This window comes from Parus major, chromosome 18, assembly GCF_001522545.3.
Source record: "Parus major isolate Abel chromosome 18, Parus_major1.1, whole genome shotgun sequence".
Taxonomy (NCBI): Eukaryota; Metazoa; Chordata; class Aves; order Passeriformes; family Paridae; genus Parus; species Parus major.
The window spans coordinates 6,373,635-6,390,297 of NC_031786.1; the positions used below are offsets into that span (position 1 = coordinate 6,373,635).

The window sequence follows — 16,663 nt, forward strand, 5'->3', positions numbered from 1 at the left end:
ACCGCGCCCTTCCCGGACACACCTTCCCCTAGCCCTCCTCAGCATCCTTGGCCCCCTCAAATCTCAGAGCCGCCGGACCGCCCGCCACAGCCCCCTCAGTGCCCCCTCAGTGCCCCCTCAGTGCCCCCTCAGTGCCTTACACGGCGTTCTTCGCACACACACCTTCCCGTGAGTTCCCCGAGCCCGACCGAAAGGGCAGCCAAGGGTCGTGGTGGAGTCCCTGTCCCTGGGGGTGTTTAGGGGAAGAGTGGACGTGGCACTCAGTGCCATGGTCTGGTTGACAAGGTGGTGTTGGGGCGTAGGTTGAACTTGCTGATCTCAGAGGCCTTTTCTGACCTCATTGATCCTGTGGTTCTGTGATCTCCCCTCGTCTCTGCCTTATCAAATCTCTCGCTCCTGTTTGTGCCCCTCGCTGTGTTGTGGAGGACACTGATGGTGTGGCTGCCTCCCCAAAACCTTGAGCTGTCCATGTGAAGGGGAGCTGTCCTGGTTGAGAAGCCATGTCTGAGGGAACTGAGCACCTGCAGAACCCCAAAAATTAAACTACATAAATTATACTACATAAATCAATTACATGATTTCTTAAAATTCGTTCCAATGGAAGGGAGGAGGAAATTCTCCAGAGATTTCACAGGTTCACACCAAACAGTTCCTGTGCCTTTTTTCATCAGCATTACACTTGCCACCATCATCTGCCAAATGCTTCTCTACATCACGTAGATGGAAAAGAAACACCACAAAATTATTCCTGTCAGTCCCCCAGAGATGGATTTTCCAGGTGGGCATCACTCTGCACTGGCACTGCTCTGTGTGGGAATGCTCTGGGTTGTGACACAAAGGTGGCCGTGTGGTCACACACCCCTGCTCCTGGCAGAACAAAACTTTCTGCACCATTTCAGAGATGTTCCTTGTCCAGAATAAACTGCTCACATAGTGAGATATTGACTGAAGAGAAACTTCACTTTTGGGCAGAGCTGCAGACTTGCTTTTTCACTGTCAGTTCTGGTCCCTCTCCTCTGCCTTTGTCATGTTACTTCACGTTCCAGCTCCCTCCTTCTGAGCACAGATTGGATTTTTACTGCAATTTTCTGGAAATTGCAGAAGAGTAACACACCAGTGTTCCTCTTCAGAGGAAGCTGAAGCCAAAGCTTTGTATCCAAGTCCCCAATTGAGAAAATAGCACAGCCATGGCCCAACCTGAGGTAGGAGGATGGCCCAGGCAGCCATCTGAGCTTCCACAAAACATGAGCAGTGAAGCCTTTTACCATCCCTTGTAGTCCAAAATTTAGCCTTGAATTTCAAGGAACCTTTTAGTTTTAATATTTTACCTCTCCTGAAGGGTCTTAATGAGTCAGTTCTGAAAAAATTCCAGGCACTGAAGTGTTCAGTTTGACCCAAGAAGGCAACAGATGCTGTTTCAAATTGTGACTGCAACTCAGATTCTTCTTTGAGCTCTGCTTTCCACTTATACTTGTGTCAATTTACTTGATTTATCATCAAAAGATCAATCAGTTGATCCTGCCTGTTTTCTCTGTGTTTAATTACTCATGCTATTATTTTTCTGTTTGTTTAAGGTACAAGAAGGTGAGAAGAACCATGGCTGAGGAAGACCACGTGCTTCTACCCAAATCCCCCCTCACGTGTGATTCCTCAGGCTCCTATGATATCCTTCTTTCATTTGAGCTCTGAAAAGCAATGGGCAACTTGGTTTGGACCTTCTCAAGTCAATCATCACCACTAAGAAGTAGAACTACTAGTGAGAACAAGGAAACAAAGCACCTTAATCCCCACCCTTCTATCTCATCCATAGCTTTTTTAAGCAAAACTCCAAACCCATGGGGTACTTCATAGAGCAAAAAGATGAGTTCTGATTCCCAGTAGACCTTAAGTTATATTTTTAGAGATGATGCAACATCACAGGGAAGTGTGAGGAAGGGCTTGATGATCCTGTTGTATTTTGTTCTTGCCACTTCTTCCCCCTCCATCCTTGAAGATCCCTTTGCTGCAGGCCCAGGAGGAAGATTTTTTGGGGAGGTGGAATGAAACTGGCCAAGGCCTGAGTGTGGCATGAAAGAACTGAAGGCAGGAATCTTGTCAAGTGAGACACACGTTAAGGCAGCATCACAACTAGAACAAATGTGCTAAAAAAGACAGGAAAATACTGTAGAATTTATGAGAACATATGGGACTTAGACATTCTCAGAAAGGCTGAAAACAGCACCAGCACTCGTCTCACCACCAATCACACAGATCCCAAATCACAGAACAGGTTTCTACAAACCTCATCTCTGTTCTTTTTACATAGCAACAGAGGAAACTCTGAGAAGCTGGAGCTGACAATAATCAGTGCTAAAACCTGCAAAGGAACTGGCCAGACGGCAGCACTGGGAGCAAGCAGCAGGGGGAGAAGCCCACTGAGAACTACAAAGGCCCCTCTCCTGCAGGGTCCGAGCTGCAGCAGAGGGGAGCAAAGCAAAGCTTTTTGTCCCTCTGAGCTCCTCCTCTTTAATGCACCAAGCTGAAGGGAAGTGAATGGGGAAGTGTCACAGTGAGAATTCCTGAGAAATTCCATCTCTGGGAGAAAAAAATTCCATGTGTTGTTTCTTTAAATATTTCCATGCTTCTTTTCATTCTTGTGCAGGTTTATAAGGAAGAAATCTAGATTTTGCAGAGATCTTTGGCCTAATTCTCCACCCTCTGATGAAGAGGGCAGGGAACACAGGCATTCCATATATATGCTCTTCACACTGGGATTTTAAAACATTAAGTTTTTTGACACCAAAGCAGCTACAGGCAGGTGTGTGCTCCTGCACATCAGCAAATGTTAGCCTACAAAGCCAACTCCAGCCCCTTTAGAACTGACTGTTATTTTGCACTGAGTCCAAAGCAAGAACGGAAAGCAAACAGTAATTTGGAGGTGTAAACAAGTGTGTCTGGTTACTGGATCAGATCCTGCAGGTCTGAGTGCTTTACTCAGGCTTTGCTCTTCATTAATTCTTTCTTAGCCCTGGGAATAGAAAATACCTTTTGCCTACAGCCCTGCCTGTGCTGTGCCTTCCTGTTCATGATGCTGATCATTCTGTCTGTTCCCCAAATAGCTTCCGAATCTCCTAGTTCACAATGTAGTAACTCCTATCCTCATCAGACCTCTTTTTTTTTTTCCCCCTCCTGACTGTAAACCACACAATTTCTCTTTGCTTTCCTTTCTGGTCCCACAGCCCATATTCCAAAGCCTTTCTGAACAGTGAAGTTCTGCACTGAATGGAAATTCCCAGTTCTGCTCAATGATATGGACTGGAGATGTTCAGAAGCCTCGAGAGGTGAGTGGGAAGGTTTCCCTTCTAAATATGAACAGAGCTTCAGCCAGTGTTTAAGAGGACTAAAAAATGTCAAGATTTCATACTAAAACTCACCTTTCCCAAGATGATTTCCCCAGGAATCATCCATTTAAGAACAACAGATGCTGCGGATATGAAAAACCACTGACACTTTAGGGAGTGAGCAAAGTGGACAGTGTGTGCCAAGAGACAGCAGGAGAAGATCAAAGAGTTCCAGCTTTCGGTGTCTCTTTACACAGATGGACCTGGGAGCAGCAGAGGACACTATCCCACACCTAGATCCACCTCCTACATGGTGGATCCCTACACAGTGTTACATGGATATTCTAAATATATTCTGCCACTCACAAGAAAGTGCTGCAGTTATAAAAGCAGCACCTTAGCCTTGAGGAACAGTGGCAGGAGGCCTCATATTCCTGGGTTTTCAGATATCCAGTTTTGATTTGCATCTAGAGCCTTTTAGTGATGTGTGGAATGGTATTTTGGATCTAGGAATGCCCACTAACATCCTCAGAAGTCTGCAGCGCAGAGCAGCACCATTGTGTAAGACAATAGGTGAATTTGGCTTTGTACAGCAGAGATTCAAATACAGGCACATCCTCGAATAACAAAACACAGACCCTTACCCATGATAAATGGTGAGGGGTTTAAAACTGATGAGTCTTCAGTCTCTCAAGCAGCTTTCTGAGTATTTAATTTGTTCTACCTGCAAAAATTCATTCTTTCTGACTTGAACAGACACCACTTCCTTTTCTCAGCACGACTAGTTACATGACATGCTCTTCCCAGAGATAACTGCTGGCTTTATTTTTATTGGAAATGATGGATGCAGCAGCTGATAAGTAAAAAAGGGCAATTTAGCCAGGGAGTGTTACTGCATTTGTCATATGAGAACAGCAAATGATTTATGGTATCTCGGAAAGTTAAGTTTTAGTGAACGTCCTGGGAAGGCACCAGCCTAAGAGGGACTGGTTCCAGCTGTGAGACCAAAGCAGCATTGCTAATACTTGCCTTAAAAAGTGTGTTGCTGAAGAACTTAGTTATTGGTTAGCACAGGCAAAAAGTGAGGAGTATGCAGAAGTGGGAAGGAGAGCAGAATGGAAGGAGAGGAACAGGATGCCATTAGCTTTATCACACCAGGTTATGGAGTTGAATGCCATAGTAGGTGAGCTCCTAGTGCTAACAGAAAGGTGATGAGCCTCCAGCAGCCTCAAAAGGCACCTCAGCCCAGTGTCCAGGGAATATCAACCTCCTCCTGAACCGTGAGTGAGTGAGTGAGTGAGTGAGTGAGTGAGTGAGTGAGTGAGGCACAGTGGCAGATCTTCCTGCTGCAATCCTGCTTCATTACTAGTCCTTCCCCAACCTGCAGGCAACTCACTCTAGTTAGAGCACATAATTTGATTTGTCAGCTTTATCAATGCCCAAGAGCTAAAGAGAGCGTCACCTTCAACATCCCAGAGGCTTCTCTACCTGCATCTGTTTGACATGCATAAATAGGACACTATGCCGTGTTGTTACACAGCAGTCAGTCAATGAAGTGAGCATGAAAACAACACAGTGCGAGTGACTGTGCACAGATCAGACAGGGTCTCCCTAACTGGAGATATTCCAGAACTGTCTGGACACAATCCAGAGCCATGTGCTCTGGGATGAGCCTGCTGGAGCAGGGAGTTTGAACCCGAGTTTGTGGTCCTTCCAACCTGACCCATTTGGTGAATCTGTGAATCCTGACTGACCAACTACATCACTGCACTACACACCCTGGGCCAGCAATGCTCCCATCCAGCACTGAATCTGTCCTGACAAGAAAATGAAGCAGACTGTGATGCGGTGCCTGCCATCCATCCATCCATCCATCCATCCATCCATCCATCCATCCATCCATCCATCCGTCCATCCATCCGTCCGTCCATCCATCCGTCCGTCCATCCGTCCATCCGTCCCTCCGTCCCTCCGTCCCTCCGTCCCTCCGTCCCTCCGTCCCTCCGTCCCCAGCCCGCACGGAGCAGCCGCCGCCCGCCCCGGCCCTCAGAGGCGGTGGCTCGGGCGGGGGCGGAGCGGGGCCCGTCCCGCCCCGGTGGGGCCTCGGGAACGGGCGGCGCTTCCGGGGCGAGCGCTGGTGCCTGCCCCAAACCGGTGGAGGTCCGCGGTCCCTCCCTGTCCCTTCCCGTCCCCGGGCGGCGGCTCCGCCGGGGCAGCAGCGGCCAGGCCGGGCGCGGAGCTCGGGGCGCGCAGGCGGCGGCGCGGGCAGCCCGGAGGGGCCTCCGGAGCCGCGGCGGGCGGGAGCGGGAGCAGCGCGGCCGCCGCCATGGACGAGCTGGACACGGAGCCGCCGCTCGTGGTGCGGGAGGGGCGGGCGGGGCAAGGCCGGGGGGTGCGGGGCCATGGACAGAACGTCTGGGGCGCCGCTGACACACACCGATCCCCCACAGGTGGTGCCGGGCGCGGACCCGTCGGCCCGGCAGCTCTGCTTCGCCTGGGGCCCCGCGGAGGTGCTGGTGTGCGAGACCCTCTTCGGCCGCGCAGGTGGGTCCCGCTCCCGATGCCTGTCCCGCTCTCCATGCCCGGCCCGGTTCTGGGGTGAGGGCTGGGCGGGCGCTGCTGCCCGGGCGCTGACGGGCTCTCTTGCAGGTACCGGGGATGGAGTGCCGAGCTCCTCCCGAGTCTTCGTGGTCCGTAGGGATCAGGACATTTACATCCAGACCCTGCGGAAACTCTTCAACGAGTCGCACGGGATTTTCATGGGGCTGCAACGGAGCGAGGAGGAGCTGGCGGGGAAGTCGCGGAAGGCGCAGTGAGTAGATGGGCAGGGTGGGTGTGGGTGGGAGGCACCCGCTGCCCCTTCTCCCACCCAGAGCCAACGCCAAGGGCCGAGAAACGCCTCCGGGGAGGCAAGTGCCGCTGGCCAGACTGCTTTTACCAGCTCTGGAATCAGCAGCGGGGCAGATAAAATGACCATGTTGGGGGCTTTTACAAATCAAGGCTCAGATCCTTCCAATAACCGTTACCTGGTAGAGTATGGTATGGTCTCAGTGATTCCAGCTGGATCCACCCAGCTACTGGGAGTTGCTGCTGCAGAGAAACTTGCAAGGCTTTAGGGGGCATAACACTGAAACTCCAACAGCTCCCTCCAACCAAAGTCTTTTTGTATTTGGCAGATTGGTTCAAGTGAGTAAAAACTACCGGTCAGTGATAAGAGCCTGCATGGAGGATATGCACCAGGCAGCTAGTAAGTTTGTTTGTTCTCTTACTGCAGGAAAAGGAAACACCAGTTGCAATTATTAAAGTAGGATTGTAATGATAACTTATTGCAACTACTGTACAATAGCATGTGTAGGTTTCAGTAATTACCAAGACTCTATTTCCATGCTGGAGATTTCCAAGTTGGCTTGTAAATCTGGTCAGGGTCTGTTTTTTTCCCACCGTATTATAACTGATTTTCTGGGGACTTGAAGTCTTTTTGTATCTCATGTGGCAGATATATGGAAAGCTATCAAAGCTCAGAAGGGACTGTCAAAGGTAAATATGTTGCTCTTTAACTTTACTTGTTTTTCCCTCAGTTTCGACCCGGGACCCTGCCCTGCAAGGCCAGTACAGCACTCAGGTAATCTGCAGTCCTGTCAGGTTGAATGTGGATTACTGGCAAATTCACCAGGCCATCACTATGACATGAAGCACTTCAGATTTAACTCTGCCTTATATATGGGATTTGGTTCGTGACCAAAGCTGACAAGAAAAGTTTCAGACTTGCTGTGTGGTGTTTTACCTCAAACTCTCAGATTCCAATCAGCTGCATCTGAGCCTCATAGCAGCCTCTGGGTGTTCATGGTGAGCTGTCAGATCTGTGGGAGTGTGCTGGGAAGAGCAGAGTGCTCAGACCAGTTTTATCCTATCAGCTGCAGTGATGTTGCTTCATTGGCTGTTCTTTCTTCCTTTGATGTTTGTATTGAGTCTTAAAAGTGCAGAAAGGCTGAAAATAAGACCAGTTAGGTTGCTCACTGGTGGCAGATTATTGCTGCATTTCAATACATGGTGTCAGTGTTTTCCAACACAAAAAAAGTGTAAAATTGTCACCTGTGTCTTTTAATTTTTATCTCTGAAATGGCAGTATGATTTCTCTGTTACAACTGATTGCTGTGGACAGCAGATGCCTTTGTGTGGTTAAAAAACTGGAATAATGACTAGCTCTGAAACTTGGCTCTGCTTTCCTTCAGGTTTCCATTCTCTCTGCAATGGAGCTGATCTGGAACCTGTGTGAGATTCTGTTTGTTGAAGCAGCTACAGGTGAGCCATGAACTTTCCTGGTGTAAAGATTGAAGGGTTTCTTCTTTGCTTATTTATTTGTTTAAGCACATTTACTGTGTCATAGTTTAATGTTTTAGAGATCTGCAGAGTGTCAATAAGCCTTTTAAGACCCCTTCTGCCTCAGTTAATTGCCTTCTTTATATTGAATTATGTGAAGCTATTAAATTTGCTTTTTACATTTTTCTCTTACTCCGATTTAAATTGTTTCCTTGTCAGAAAGGTTATGAAGAGGAGGGATACCAAAAGTTATTGCCAATCTATTTTATTTATAAGCTTAAACATGTTTTTAAGCATCAAATGTGTCAATGCTAGTTGACATTTACACAGCTCTGATACAACTCTTTTAGGTTGAAGTCAGTCTGTTTACATTGGCATTTTAAAGTAGGAAATAATTTTTGAAGGAAATCATATTATGCAAACAAATGTGCTACTTTTACACAGTCCCATAATTCAGGAGATATTCACAAATTATAGATTGCTTAATCTAAATTAATCACTTAGTGCCAAATTTCTTCCTCATATTCAGTTAGTAATAATGAAATGATGCTAAAATAAAGAGAAGTATTCTGTTTGTCTCTTGGCAATGCAAGATTTATGATCTGGATCAGTTATTTTTTATTTCTTCAAGTTTGGGTTTTCTACTGGACCGTGTTGCCACAGGAAAACCTATCAGGGGCTGGTTGCTCCCAGGGCCTCTCTGCATAAGGAACTCTGTCATTTGGGGGTGGCAGGTAGAAATCCAGTCAGTAAATCTCACCTGGTGATGTCAAACTGTTATGAAATGTGTGAGAGCAGTCTGGGGACAGAAATGGGAACTGACAGGGGGAAATCTGTCTGCACAGCTGGGGCCCTCCTGCTGCGCCTCCTGGACTGGGTGCGGCTCCATGTGTGTGACGTGGACAGCATGGTCAGGGAAGTTCTGAGCAGTGAGAGTCCATCCAAACACAAGCTCTTCTGGAATGTGGTGAGTATCACCACCTGGAAGACTCTTAAAGAAAAGGAATTAATGTCTTTGCTTTCCTTCCTCTTCCCTGCTGGACATGACACCTCATTGCTGTCTGCCTGTGTAGGCTTTAGGATGAAGCCGTTCCCATCCTCATCCTTAATGACCCATAGAAGTCAAACTGTACACTGTTACTTGAATTAGCAGTGTCTACAGTTTAAACATTTTACTCCACTTCCCTTGCCTGAATTACAGGTTCAAATACCCCTCTGATCCCTTTCCTGAGTTTTCCATAATCTTGCCCAGCGTGGAGCTCATGGACAGGGGGTTTTTGCAGGTGGATGTCTTTGTGCTCCAAGGCCGGATGGACGAAGCGCGGCATCTGCTCTCCAAGGAAGCCAGTGCCAATCCCACATCCATGAACATGTACAAAATCTTGGATGACTTGATGAAGAAGATGCCTGTGCCCAGTGTATGTACAAAAGTGTGTTTTTTCATGCAGTTTGTTGGGAAAAGCCACCTGGTTGTGTCCCCTGTAACATCTCAGTCTTACTCCTTTACAATAACAATATTTGTATTCTTGAATTGCCCAAAAACCCACCAATTCAGATAAAAGTCTGTTAGGTGACAAATCAACGTAGAAAGATGACAGGCAGCCTCATGATTAGCCTTTTATCAGGAGTGACTGTGAGTCTGGCCCAAGAGCCTGGTGTGATTTGACTTGGTGTTTCCTTTATTCCCTGTATTTCTTTATTCCCTCTCTTCAGCTTGGCAACACCCAGACACTGACAGAGCTGGAGCTGAAGTGGCAGCACTGGCACGAAGAATGTCAGCGGTATCTACAGGATGGAACTTTTGCTTCCAATCCCCACATGGAGTCCATCTGCAAGGTGTGTTTTTGCTGGGAACAAAGGAAACTTTGGACTGAATATTGAATCCATCCTTGTGGCTTTCAGGAGCTCAGTGTAGCCATAAGTAACTTTAATATGTCTCCTGTCCTCTGTTGATGATTTGCCAGCCTCAGCAGATGGGTTTCTCTCCCTGACCAAGGCTCTAAGGCTGATTTGGAAACTAGGCTGTGAGAAAGATCTTTGTTCTGTAATTTTGAATAAATCCTCACCTTTGCAGCCTCTGGAGAGCTGGAGTGCAGCTGTGTCCATCACTGAGTCTGCAGCATTCCTCCTGTGTTTTTGTCCCATTAGATCCTGCTGGGAGATGAGGATGCCATTTTGGAGAAGAAGGAGCTCATGACCACTTGGTATCACTTCCTGGTCACCCGGCTCCTGTATTCCCACCCAACAGTGAAGCCCATGGAGCTGCGGTTCTATGCACAGGTAGGAAATACAATTATTCAAATATTCTCCACTGGTTCAAGCATGCAAGGGTTACTACACTTAAAGAAAAACTTAGGGAAAAGTCTGACAGCAACTATGTGCCTGTAAGATGTTGTGTGTAGTTTGTAAAAGGACTGGGAGAATGATAAAGTTGACAGGTAGTTATTGAAAACACACTTTTCAGTGTCATAACATTGCCAGTCTTGTTCTTGCAGATTGTTTTCCCAGTTCCCTTATGCTAAAATGAGGAAAATTCCATTTTGTTCATGTGCTCAACCTCTATGACCTGTTATTTCCCATAAAATAACTGTTACATCCAAACAAATGTCTTGCTTCTGCATTTATCATGTGTTGTCATCTCATTCCACAGTCTAGTATGGACCTGTTCCTGGGTGGAGAGAACAGCCCTGAGCCACTAGACATGATTTTAATGGCAGCTTTTGAATTTGAGATGCATCAAGTGATCAAGGAATGCAGGTTGAGTTTTAAGGTTTTTGATTCTTTAGTTCTACAGTATTGTTTCTGTGTATTTGGGTGGGAGGTATGGGTACACAACCCTAGTCATCCTTGCAAAGAATTTAACAAAAATACGTGAAGCTGGCAGTGATTAAAAGTATTCCATTAGGTCTGGGACATTGCAGCCAGTCCTTGGACTGGAACAGAGCTGGGTATTGGTAAGAAATGCCTGTGGAAAATCTGATGCAGTCCCTGGCAGTGTTCAGCTTATTTTTTTCTTTTGCTTCAAACACAGCATTGTCCTGAGTAACTGGTGGTTTGTGGCTCATCTGACTGACCTGTTGGATCACTGCAAACTCCTGCAGTCTCACAATCTGTAGTAAGTATTTATTTGCGTTATTTGAATAAAGCTGATTACGATAGCCCAGAGGAAAAAAAAACCCACCAAGACATGCTGCAGAAGTTGGCAGTACTTGTGAAATAGAATCATCAGATTTTTCAAGTGAGAAGGAAATAATAATATCTGGATATTCTCTCTCTTTCTCCCCAGTTTTGGTTCAAATATGCGTGAATTCCTCCTGCTGGAGTATGCATCAGGACTCTTCTCTCATCACAGGTACCAACTTTTGTTTTATTGCTCATAGGACAGACTTGGACTGAGGCAGTCAAAACAAATAACTGCATGTTCATGAAGTAAAAGGGCAAAACTTAGAGCAGCCACTGTTAGAATTTCAGCAGAGGTGTCCCTAAGGGATTGTACAAGATTGGCACATTGCCCTTCCTGTATGGAGATAAAAGCTCTGTTAGAGCCCCTCACACCTCATGACCTGGGCACAGCCACTCCTGCCATTTTGCAGAGTGCTTTTCATTGAAGCTCTTATGAGCTGCACATATTCCAAAAACTGTGGTATTCCAAAGTTATAATACAGGGAACCTGCAGGGATAGAAAGGAAAAGCCATTTCAGGACTGAATACAAAGTTAATCAGAGCTAACAATTACTAATGCAGGCTAGCATTCTCCTTGGGGCTTTACTGTTGTGTTCATTAAAGATTTCTAGGGTTGGAATGGTGGTGATTTCTCCCCTCTTTCAGCCTGTGGCAGCTGGGGGTGGATTATTTTGACCACTGCCCGGAGTTTGGCCGGGTGTACCTGGAGCTGCACATCGAGCGCATCCCGCTCAGCACGGAGCAGAAGGCCCTCAAGGTGCTGAGGATCTGTGAGCAGAGGCAGATGCACGAGCAAGGTGGTGCATTTTCAGTCTCACTGTTTTGCAGTGGTCCAGCTGAACCTACTGACACTAATTCTTCCCTTCCCTTGCCGTGTCTCTCCCCCAGTGCGCAGCATCTGTAAGATCATGGCCATGAAGGCTCTGCGGAACAACCGCCTGGGCTCTGCCCTGTCCTGGAGCATCCGAGCCAAGGACGCGGCGTTTGCCACCCTCATCTCGGACCGGTGAGGCTGGGCCAGAAGCTCCCGGGCTGGGGGGGACAGGGAAGGTGGCTGCTGTGTCAAAAGAGCCAGGAAAGCTCCCACTGCTGCAGGTGGGGCCAGACACCTTCTTCTGGATCAGAAAACAACACCCTTGGGTGCTCTCCCCTGCAGTATGCCCAGCTGTGCCTTATCTATGTTGTTTTCCTTCCTGACATCTAGAGACAAAACAGATTGGCTTTATCTGAGAGTCAAACCCCCTTAGACTTTCCTTGAAAAAACATTTATTTTAACAACTTCTGTCCTCTGTCCTTCACTTGCTGTGACAGAGCTGTCTGATGGGCCGGACAGTGTCCCAGGGGGCTGATTTGGGTGGAGGATAATCCCTACCTGTGGTTTATTCAGCAGATTATTTATAATCAAGTTCACCTCACAACCTCCAAACAAGTCAGTGGGAGTCACTTAAGCCACCATTCCTGCTGAAACTCTCACTGCTTCTATTAAAAATTTGCATCAAGGAGTGGTTTTATCATGTCCCTGGCTTTGTATGAGCCTCTCAACATTCTTGACCTTTTCTGCAGTGGGAGGATTGTTATCAAAAGGAGGACAAGGGTTGGCTTTTGCCTCAGCAAAAACTCTGGCAACTCTTTATGCTTTGTAATCTTTAACAATCCATGTTGTGTGGGTTTTGCTAAGTGCAAATAGGCAGAGACCAGTCATTGCATAGTTAAGAATATTATTTTGAAATTACACTTTGGGTAAGGGGGCAGGCAACACTCTGTCTTCAACACTGGAAAAAGGAGTGGTAAGAGATTGCTAGTCTGAGGTTTGGGGTTTTTTTTTGTTTGTTGTTTGAAGGAGTGGGAATCATTACATTTCCTTCAGCAGAAGGATGGAAAAAAAATCACAGGAAGCAGCTCTGCAGAAAGCAGCATAATGGAGGCTGTGACATAACAGATGAAAAGCTTTAAGCATTGTTTTTCTTCCTGCTGCTTATCAACGTTTTTACACTGCAGAAAAACAGAGCTTATGTTATGATCTGGGAGCGTTACTTATGCATCCACCAGCCTCAGTTTCCTGCCTGCCTTCCTTCACTTACTCCTTTTAAAAAATAGATCTCAACTACCACAGAATGCAGTAGAATCAATGAAGTGTCTGTTAAATGTATATTACTAGTTCTTTGGCCACTTCCAGGGAATGTTTGACAGCTTCTGAAACCCTTGGGGAGGTTGAATAAGATGGAACTGAGATGTACAGTCAAGTTTTCTGGGAAGGGATTAGGAGGTACAGAATGGATGTGGATGATGTCTTCCCCTCTAAACTTTCCTTGTGTTCCAGATTCCTTAAGGACTATTGTGAAAGGGGGTGTTTCTCTGACCTGGACCTCATTGACAATCTGGGCCCGTCCATGCTGCTCAGTGACCGCCTCACATTCCTTGGTGAGAGCTGCCTACAGTGTCCATAGTGCTCTTTTATGGAGAACTCCATGGAATTACTTGGATTTATGCTTTCTCCCATCTGGCTACCTGGTTTAGTGATAAGGGGAAAGCAAATGGTGAATGTGGTTTGGGATGCAGCTTGTGCCAGGGGTGGCCTTTACCACTGCCCTCACACCAGGTTCCTGCTCTGAGCAGGACAGGCCCAAGTCCTGATACTCTCAACTTCTTCCTTCTTTTTCCAGACTGTATCACTGCCTTGAGAGACTCTGAAATACTAGCAAATGCTGCCTTAGGGGGTTCATTGGAAGAGTAATCCACTGTTTTAAGTTATATTGACCTTGTTATAATTTCACCAAGTTCTCCAAAGTCTCCAGTGTGTGTGTTTCAGTGTGCCAGTCAAGCTCACTGGAACAAGAGCCTTCCCTGCCCTCTAACTGAGCACTTGTGCCAAGAGACAATGGGGGCCTCCAGTTAATTTCCTTCAGGTACCACAGCTTCCTTCTCCTGCCTGGCACAAGGCAGGCTGTGGTAACCTGCCCCTGCAGCTGCTCTGTGGCCTTTGATTAATGGACCAAAACAGGAAATTCATTTCTCTGATGCTGTGAGTCAGGAATCTCAATTTCAGGGGCCAGAATCTGATAGAAATTTGGAATAGCTGTCAGCATTGGACTGACATCCCTCTACCTGATGCCACCCTTACAGGGAGGGTGAGCATGAGTTTTATCTATTTCTACTTGGTCCAGCTTGCAAAATTAGGAATTAAATTTCCTTTGTTAAAACTTACCCTGAATTACATCTAGAAACTAAACATGATTTACAAATTGGTAATCCTTCAGCTTTGCCCAGCATCATCTGGTAACTGTCAGCCCCAGAGGTGCCATTTCCCTTTCTGTTCATTCTAAATAATCCTGAAAGGCCTGAAAATATATCTGCCTGGTTTTTATTTCCTTCGAGGTTTTAGAACATCAGATGTACCTCTGGCTAGACAACTTCCCCATGTCTCTGCCTTTAGCTCAAGCATTAGTCAAGGTGAATCTGAATAGGAATCATTAACTTCCAGTACTGTTTAGTGGATACAGAATGAACCTCACTTCCATCTCAGCCACTTCTCTCATGCTGGATATTGATCTCACTAATTCTTAGCAAATGCAGAACTTTCCCTAGAAAAGGATTCCAGTTTCCATTTAAACAGCCAAGGAAGATGATGCAGCCTTTCAGACCTGATACTGTGTAACCTCAAGAAGGAGATTCTCTCTGCACTCTAAGCCACTGGGGCATTGTGCCTCTGCAGACACCAGCATGAGGCAGCAGCAGCCCTGACCAGGCTGATGCAAACCCTGAAGCTCACCCAGAAAGGCAGCAGGGTTTGGCTGCCCTTTCAGGGTGGCTCTGTTGTCACCTTCCCTCATGCACCAGATTCCCAGTCCCCCAGCCTGGGCTGCTTTGGGCTTGTTTGGTTGGGGGTGATTCTTCTATGGGCTTTGTGGGAACAGAGGGATCTCCCAAGGCCCAGCAGCCCCTGATGCCTCGTTCCCTGCTCTCCGTGGCAGGGAAGTACCGGGAGTTCCACCGGCTGTACGGGGAGAAGCGGTTCCCGGAGGCGGCACGGCTGCTGCTGACGCTGATGACGGCTCACATCGCCCCCTGCTCCTTCTGGATGACGCTGCTCACGGACGCGCTCCCGCTGCTGGAGCAGAAGGAGGTGAGGTCCTGCTCACACCAACACAGCCCCCCAAGAGGCCTTTCTTTCCTGACAAGGGAAAGTGGTGACCCCCCCACTTCCTGCTCCTGGCAGAACCCCTCCATGGCAGTTCCAAGTGTCCCAGTAGTGGGAACACACAGAGACCAAGGAAGGGATAAATTGACTCTTACCTTGCTTCCCTGCTGTTACAACAGCAGCAGAATTCATCTGCACTGGTACTTTCAGCACACACTGCATCCAGCTCCTTTGGGTACTTGGCTTGAAGATTGTTCCAGTGCTTCCTGCTTCTAAGCAGTTTTTCCTTTAAGATCCATCAAGAAAAGGACAATTCATCAATTACAGACCCAGAGCAGCCACTCTGACCTCATAGCTGACTCTGCTTGGTACAGGAGGTGGCACTAGAGACCTCCCAAAGTCACATCCAGCCTGAATTGTCCTTGGATCCTGTGATTTCAGGGGTCAGAATGAATCTGTGGGAGTGTAAAAGCATTCTCTTCCTTTCAATTGCATTATCTTCTTACCTTGTGTGATGTCTTTAGACTTGATCTTTTTCAGTAAATACTTTGATTTCCACAGGTCATATTTTCAGCAGAGCAGACTTATGAGTTGATGCGATGCCTGGAAGACCTGACAGCAGGGAATCCAGATAAGCAGAAATTCCAGGTAGCTCCAGTTCTCAGCACAACTGGATGAATTCAGGAGGGCTGTGGGAAGGGTCAGGGAGGGAAACTCCTCATTAATGTTCCTAGTGAGAGCATCAGAGAGGGACAGCCCAAGTCCCAGAGACTGGGTACAGTGGGTTCAAGGTAGTCAAATGAAGCATCAACAAGAGACTGAAGTAGTCCCAAACTCAGTGCTGGAGTGCTTCTACACAGTGCTTCTACTTCTTGTGTTCGGATGGTTTGCACCAGACCATGATGTTTTTCCAAGATAAATAATTGCACATTATATGGGCAGTGAAAAGCTGAGATGTTGCCATCCAGCAGGCCTGGCTCTGAGCATTCCAGGAACCATTTGCTGCACATGAAAAGCCCTGCAGCATCCAGGGAACAAAAAGGCTTGGCAGTACTGTCTTGGGTTGAGCTATTAAGTAGGAAATTTAGCTTTTGCTCTTCTCAGGAGGTCCCTGTAAGAGGTAAATACCTCTCACTGACCTGCATCTTTACTTTCCAAACCTCAAGACAGACCCTGGCACCAGCTCATTGCTGTGTGCAGTTCCCTAACCCAGGCTCTGCTCCCTTCCAGGATGATGATGTTGAGACAACCAAAGTGGAAATGCTGAGACTTGCTCTTGCACGGAACCTCGCACGAGTCATTGTCAAAGAAGGCACTGTGGAAGGGTCTTGAAGACTGCAGGGTCTTCCTCTTCCTCTGGGGCTTGCTGTACATAAACTGACTTTTTCTAAGAATAAATGTCTTGTTTTGCAGATTGCTTGGTCATTTGTTTTTGTCTTCCAAAAACAACTTTACATAGGCACTTCATCAATGTTACAGCTGCTTGTTCCAGCTTGGCCTGGCAGCCCTCCCCTGCTGAAGTAAGCCTCACTACAGCTTTTCCTTGGATTTTATGTTTTCTTTGCCTCTAACACTCAGAATTGAAATGAAGGCCACCTCTTAAACCAGTTGGGTTTTAGAAACAACACCCTCTGTTTTTGCTTAGGAAGGTCCTGAGTTGATAGTTTGAGTTTGAGCCTTTCCAGAAGCAGCACCACACTGC

The 16,663-nt window shown here is 47.1% G+C and overlaps 1 protein-coding gene across 3 annotated transcripts; it reads left to right on the forward strand.

The window, feature by feature from the left end:
• The first annotated feature begins 309 nt into the window (after nt 1-309).
• Nucleotides 310-16,375, forward strand: NUP85 (nucleoporin 85). Of its 3 annotated transcripts, XM_015645740.3 has the most exons (20): nt 310-778; nt 1,575-3,320; nt 5,771-5,864; nt 5,970-6,132; nt 6,497-6,567; nt 6,899-6,942; nt 7,553-7,622; nt 8,486-8,607; nt 8,924-9,058; nt 9,354-9,476; nt 9,789-9,920; nt 10,291-10,397; nt 10,672-10,755; nt 10,927-10,992; nt 11,469-11,620; nt 11,712-11,829; nt 13,144-13,244; nt 14,795-14,946; nt 15,523-15,609; nt 16,192-16,375. In XM_015645740.3, exons 2-20 carry the CDS (start codon nt 3,285-3,287, stop codon nt 16,291-16,293), a joined length of 1,959 nt encoding a protein of 652 aa, XP_015501226.1. In that variant the 5' UTR covers nt 310-778; nt 1,575-3,284; the 3' UTR covers nt 16,294-16,375. The 3 variants fall into 3 exon arrangements, with proteins under 3 accessions (XP_015501226.1, XP_015501227.1, XP_015501224.1); XM_015645741.3 differs by lacking the exons at nt 310-778; nt 1,575-3,320 and adding an exon at nt 5,576-5,679; XM_015645738.3 differs by lacking the exons at nt 310-778; nt 1,575-3,320 and adding an exon at nt 5,576-5,679 and having other exon boundaries at nt 5,771-6,132.
• The last annotated feature ends 288 nt before the right edge of the window (nt 16,376-16,663 follow it).

What these genes read in the sequence shown, in the direction of transcription:
- NUP85 (XM_015645738.3), top strand. Translation starts at nt 5,647, where the DNA reads ATGGACGAGCTGGACACGGAGCCGCCGCTCGTG. An exon ending in CAAGTGATCAAGGAATGCAG is followed by an intron (nt 10,398 to 10,671) that starts GTTGAGTTTTAA and finishes CTTCAAACACAG; the next exon opens with CATTGTCCTGAGTAACTGGT. An exon ending in GGACTCTTCTCTCATCACAG is followed by an intron (nt 10,993 to 11,468) that starts GTACCAACTTTT and finishes CCCCTCTTTCAG; the next exon opens with CCTGTGGCAGCTGGGGGTGG.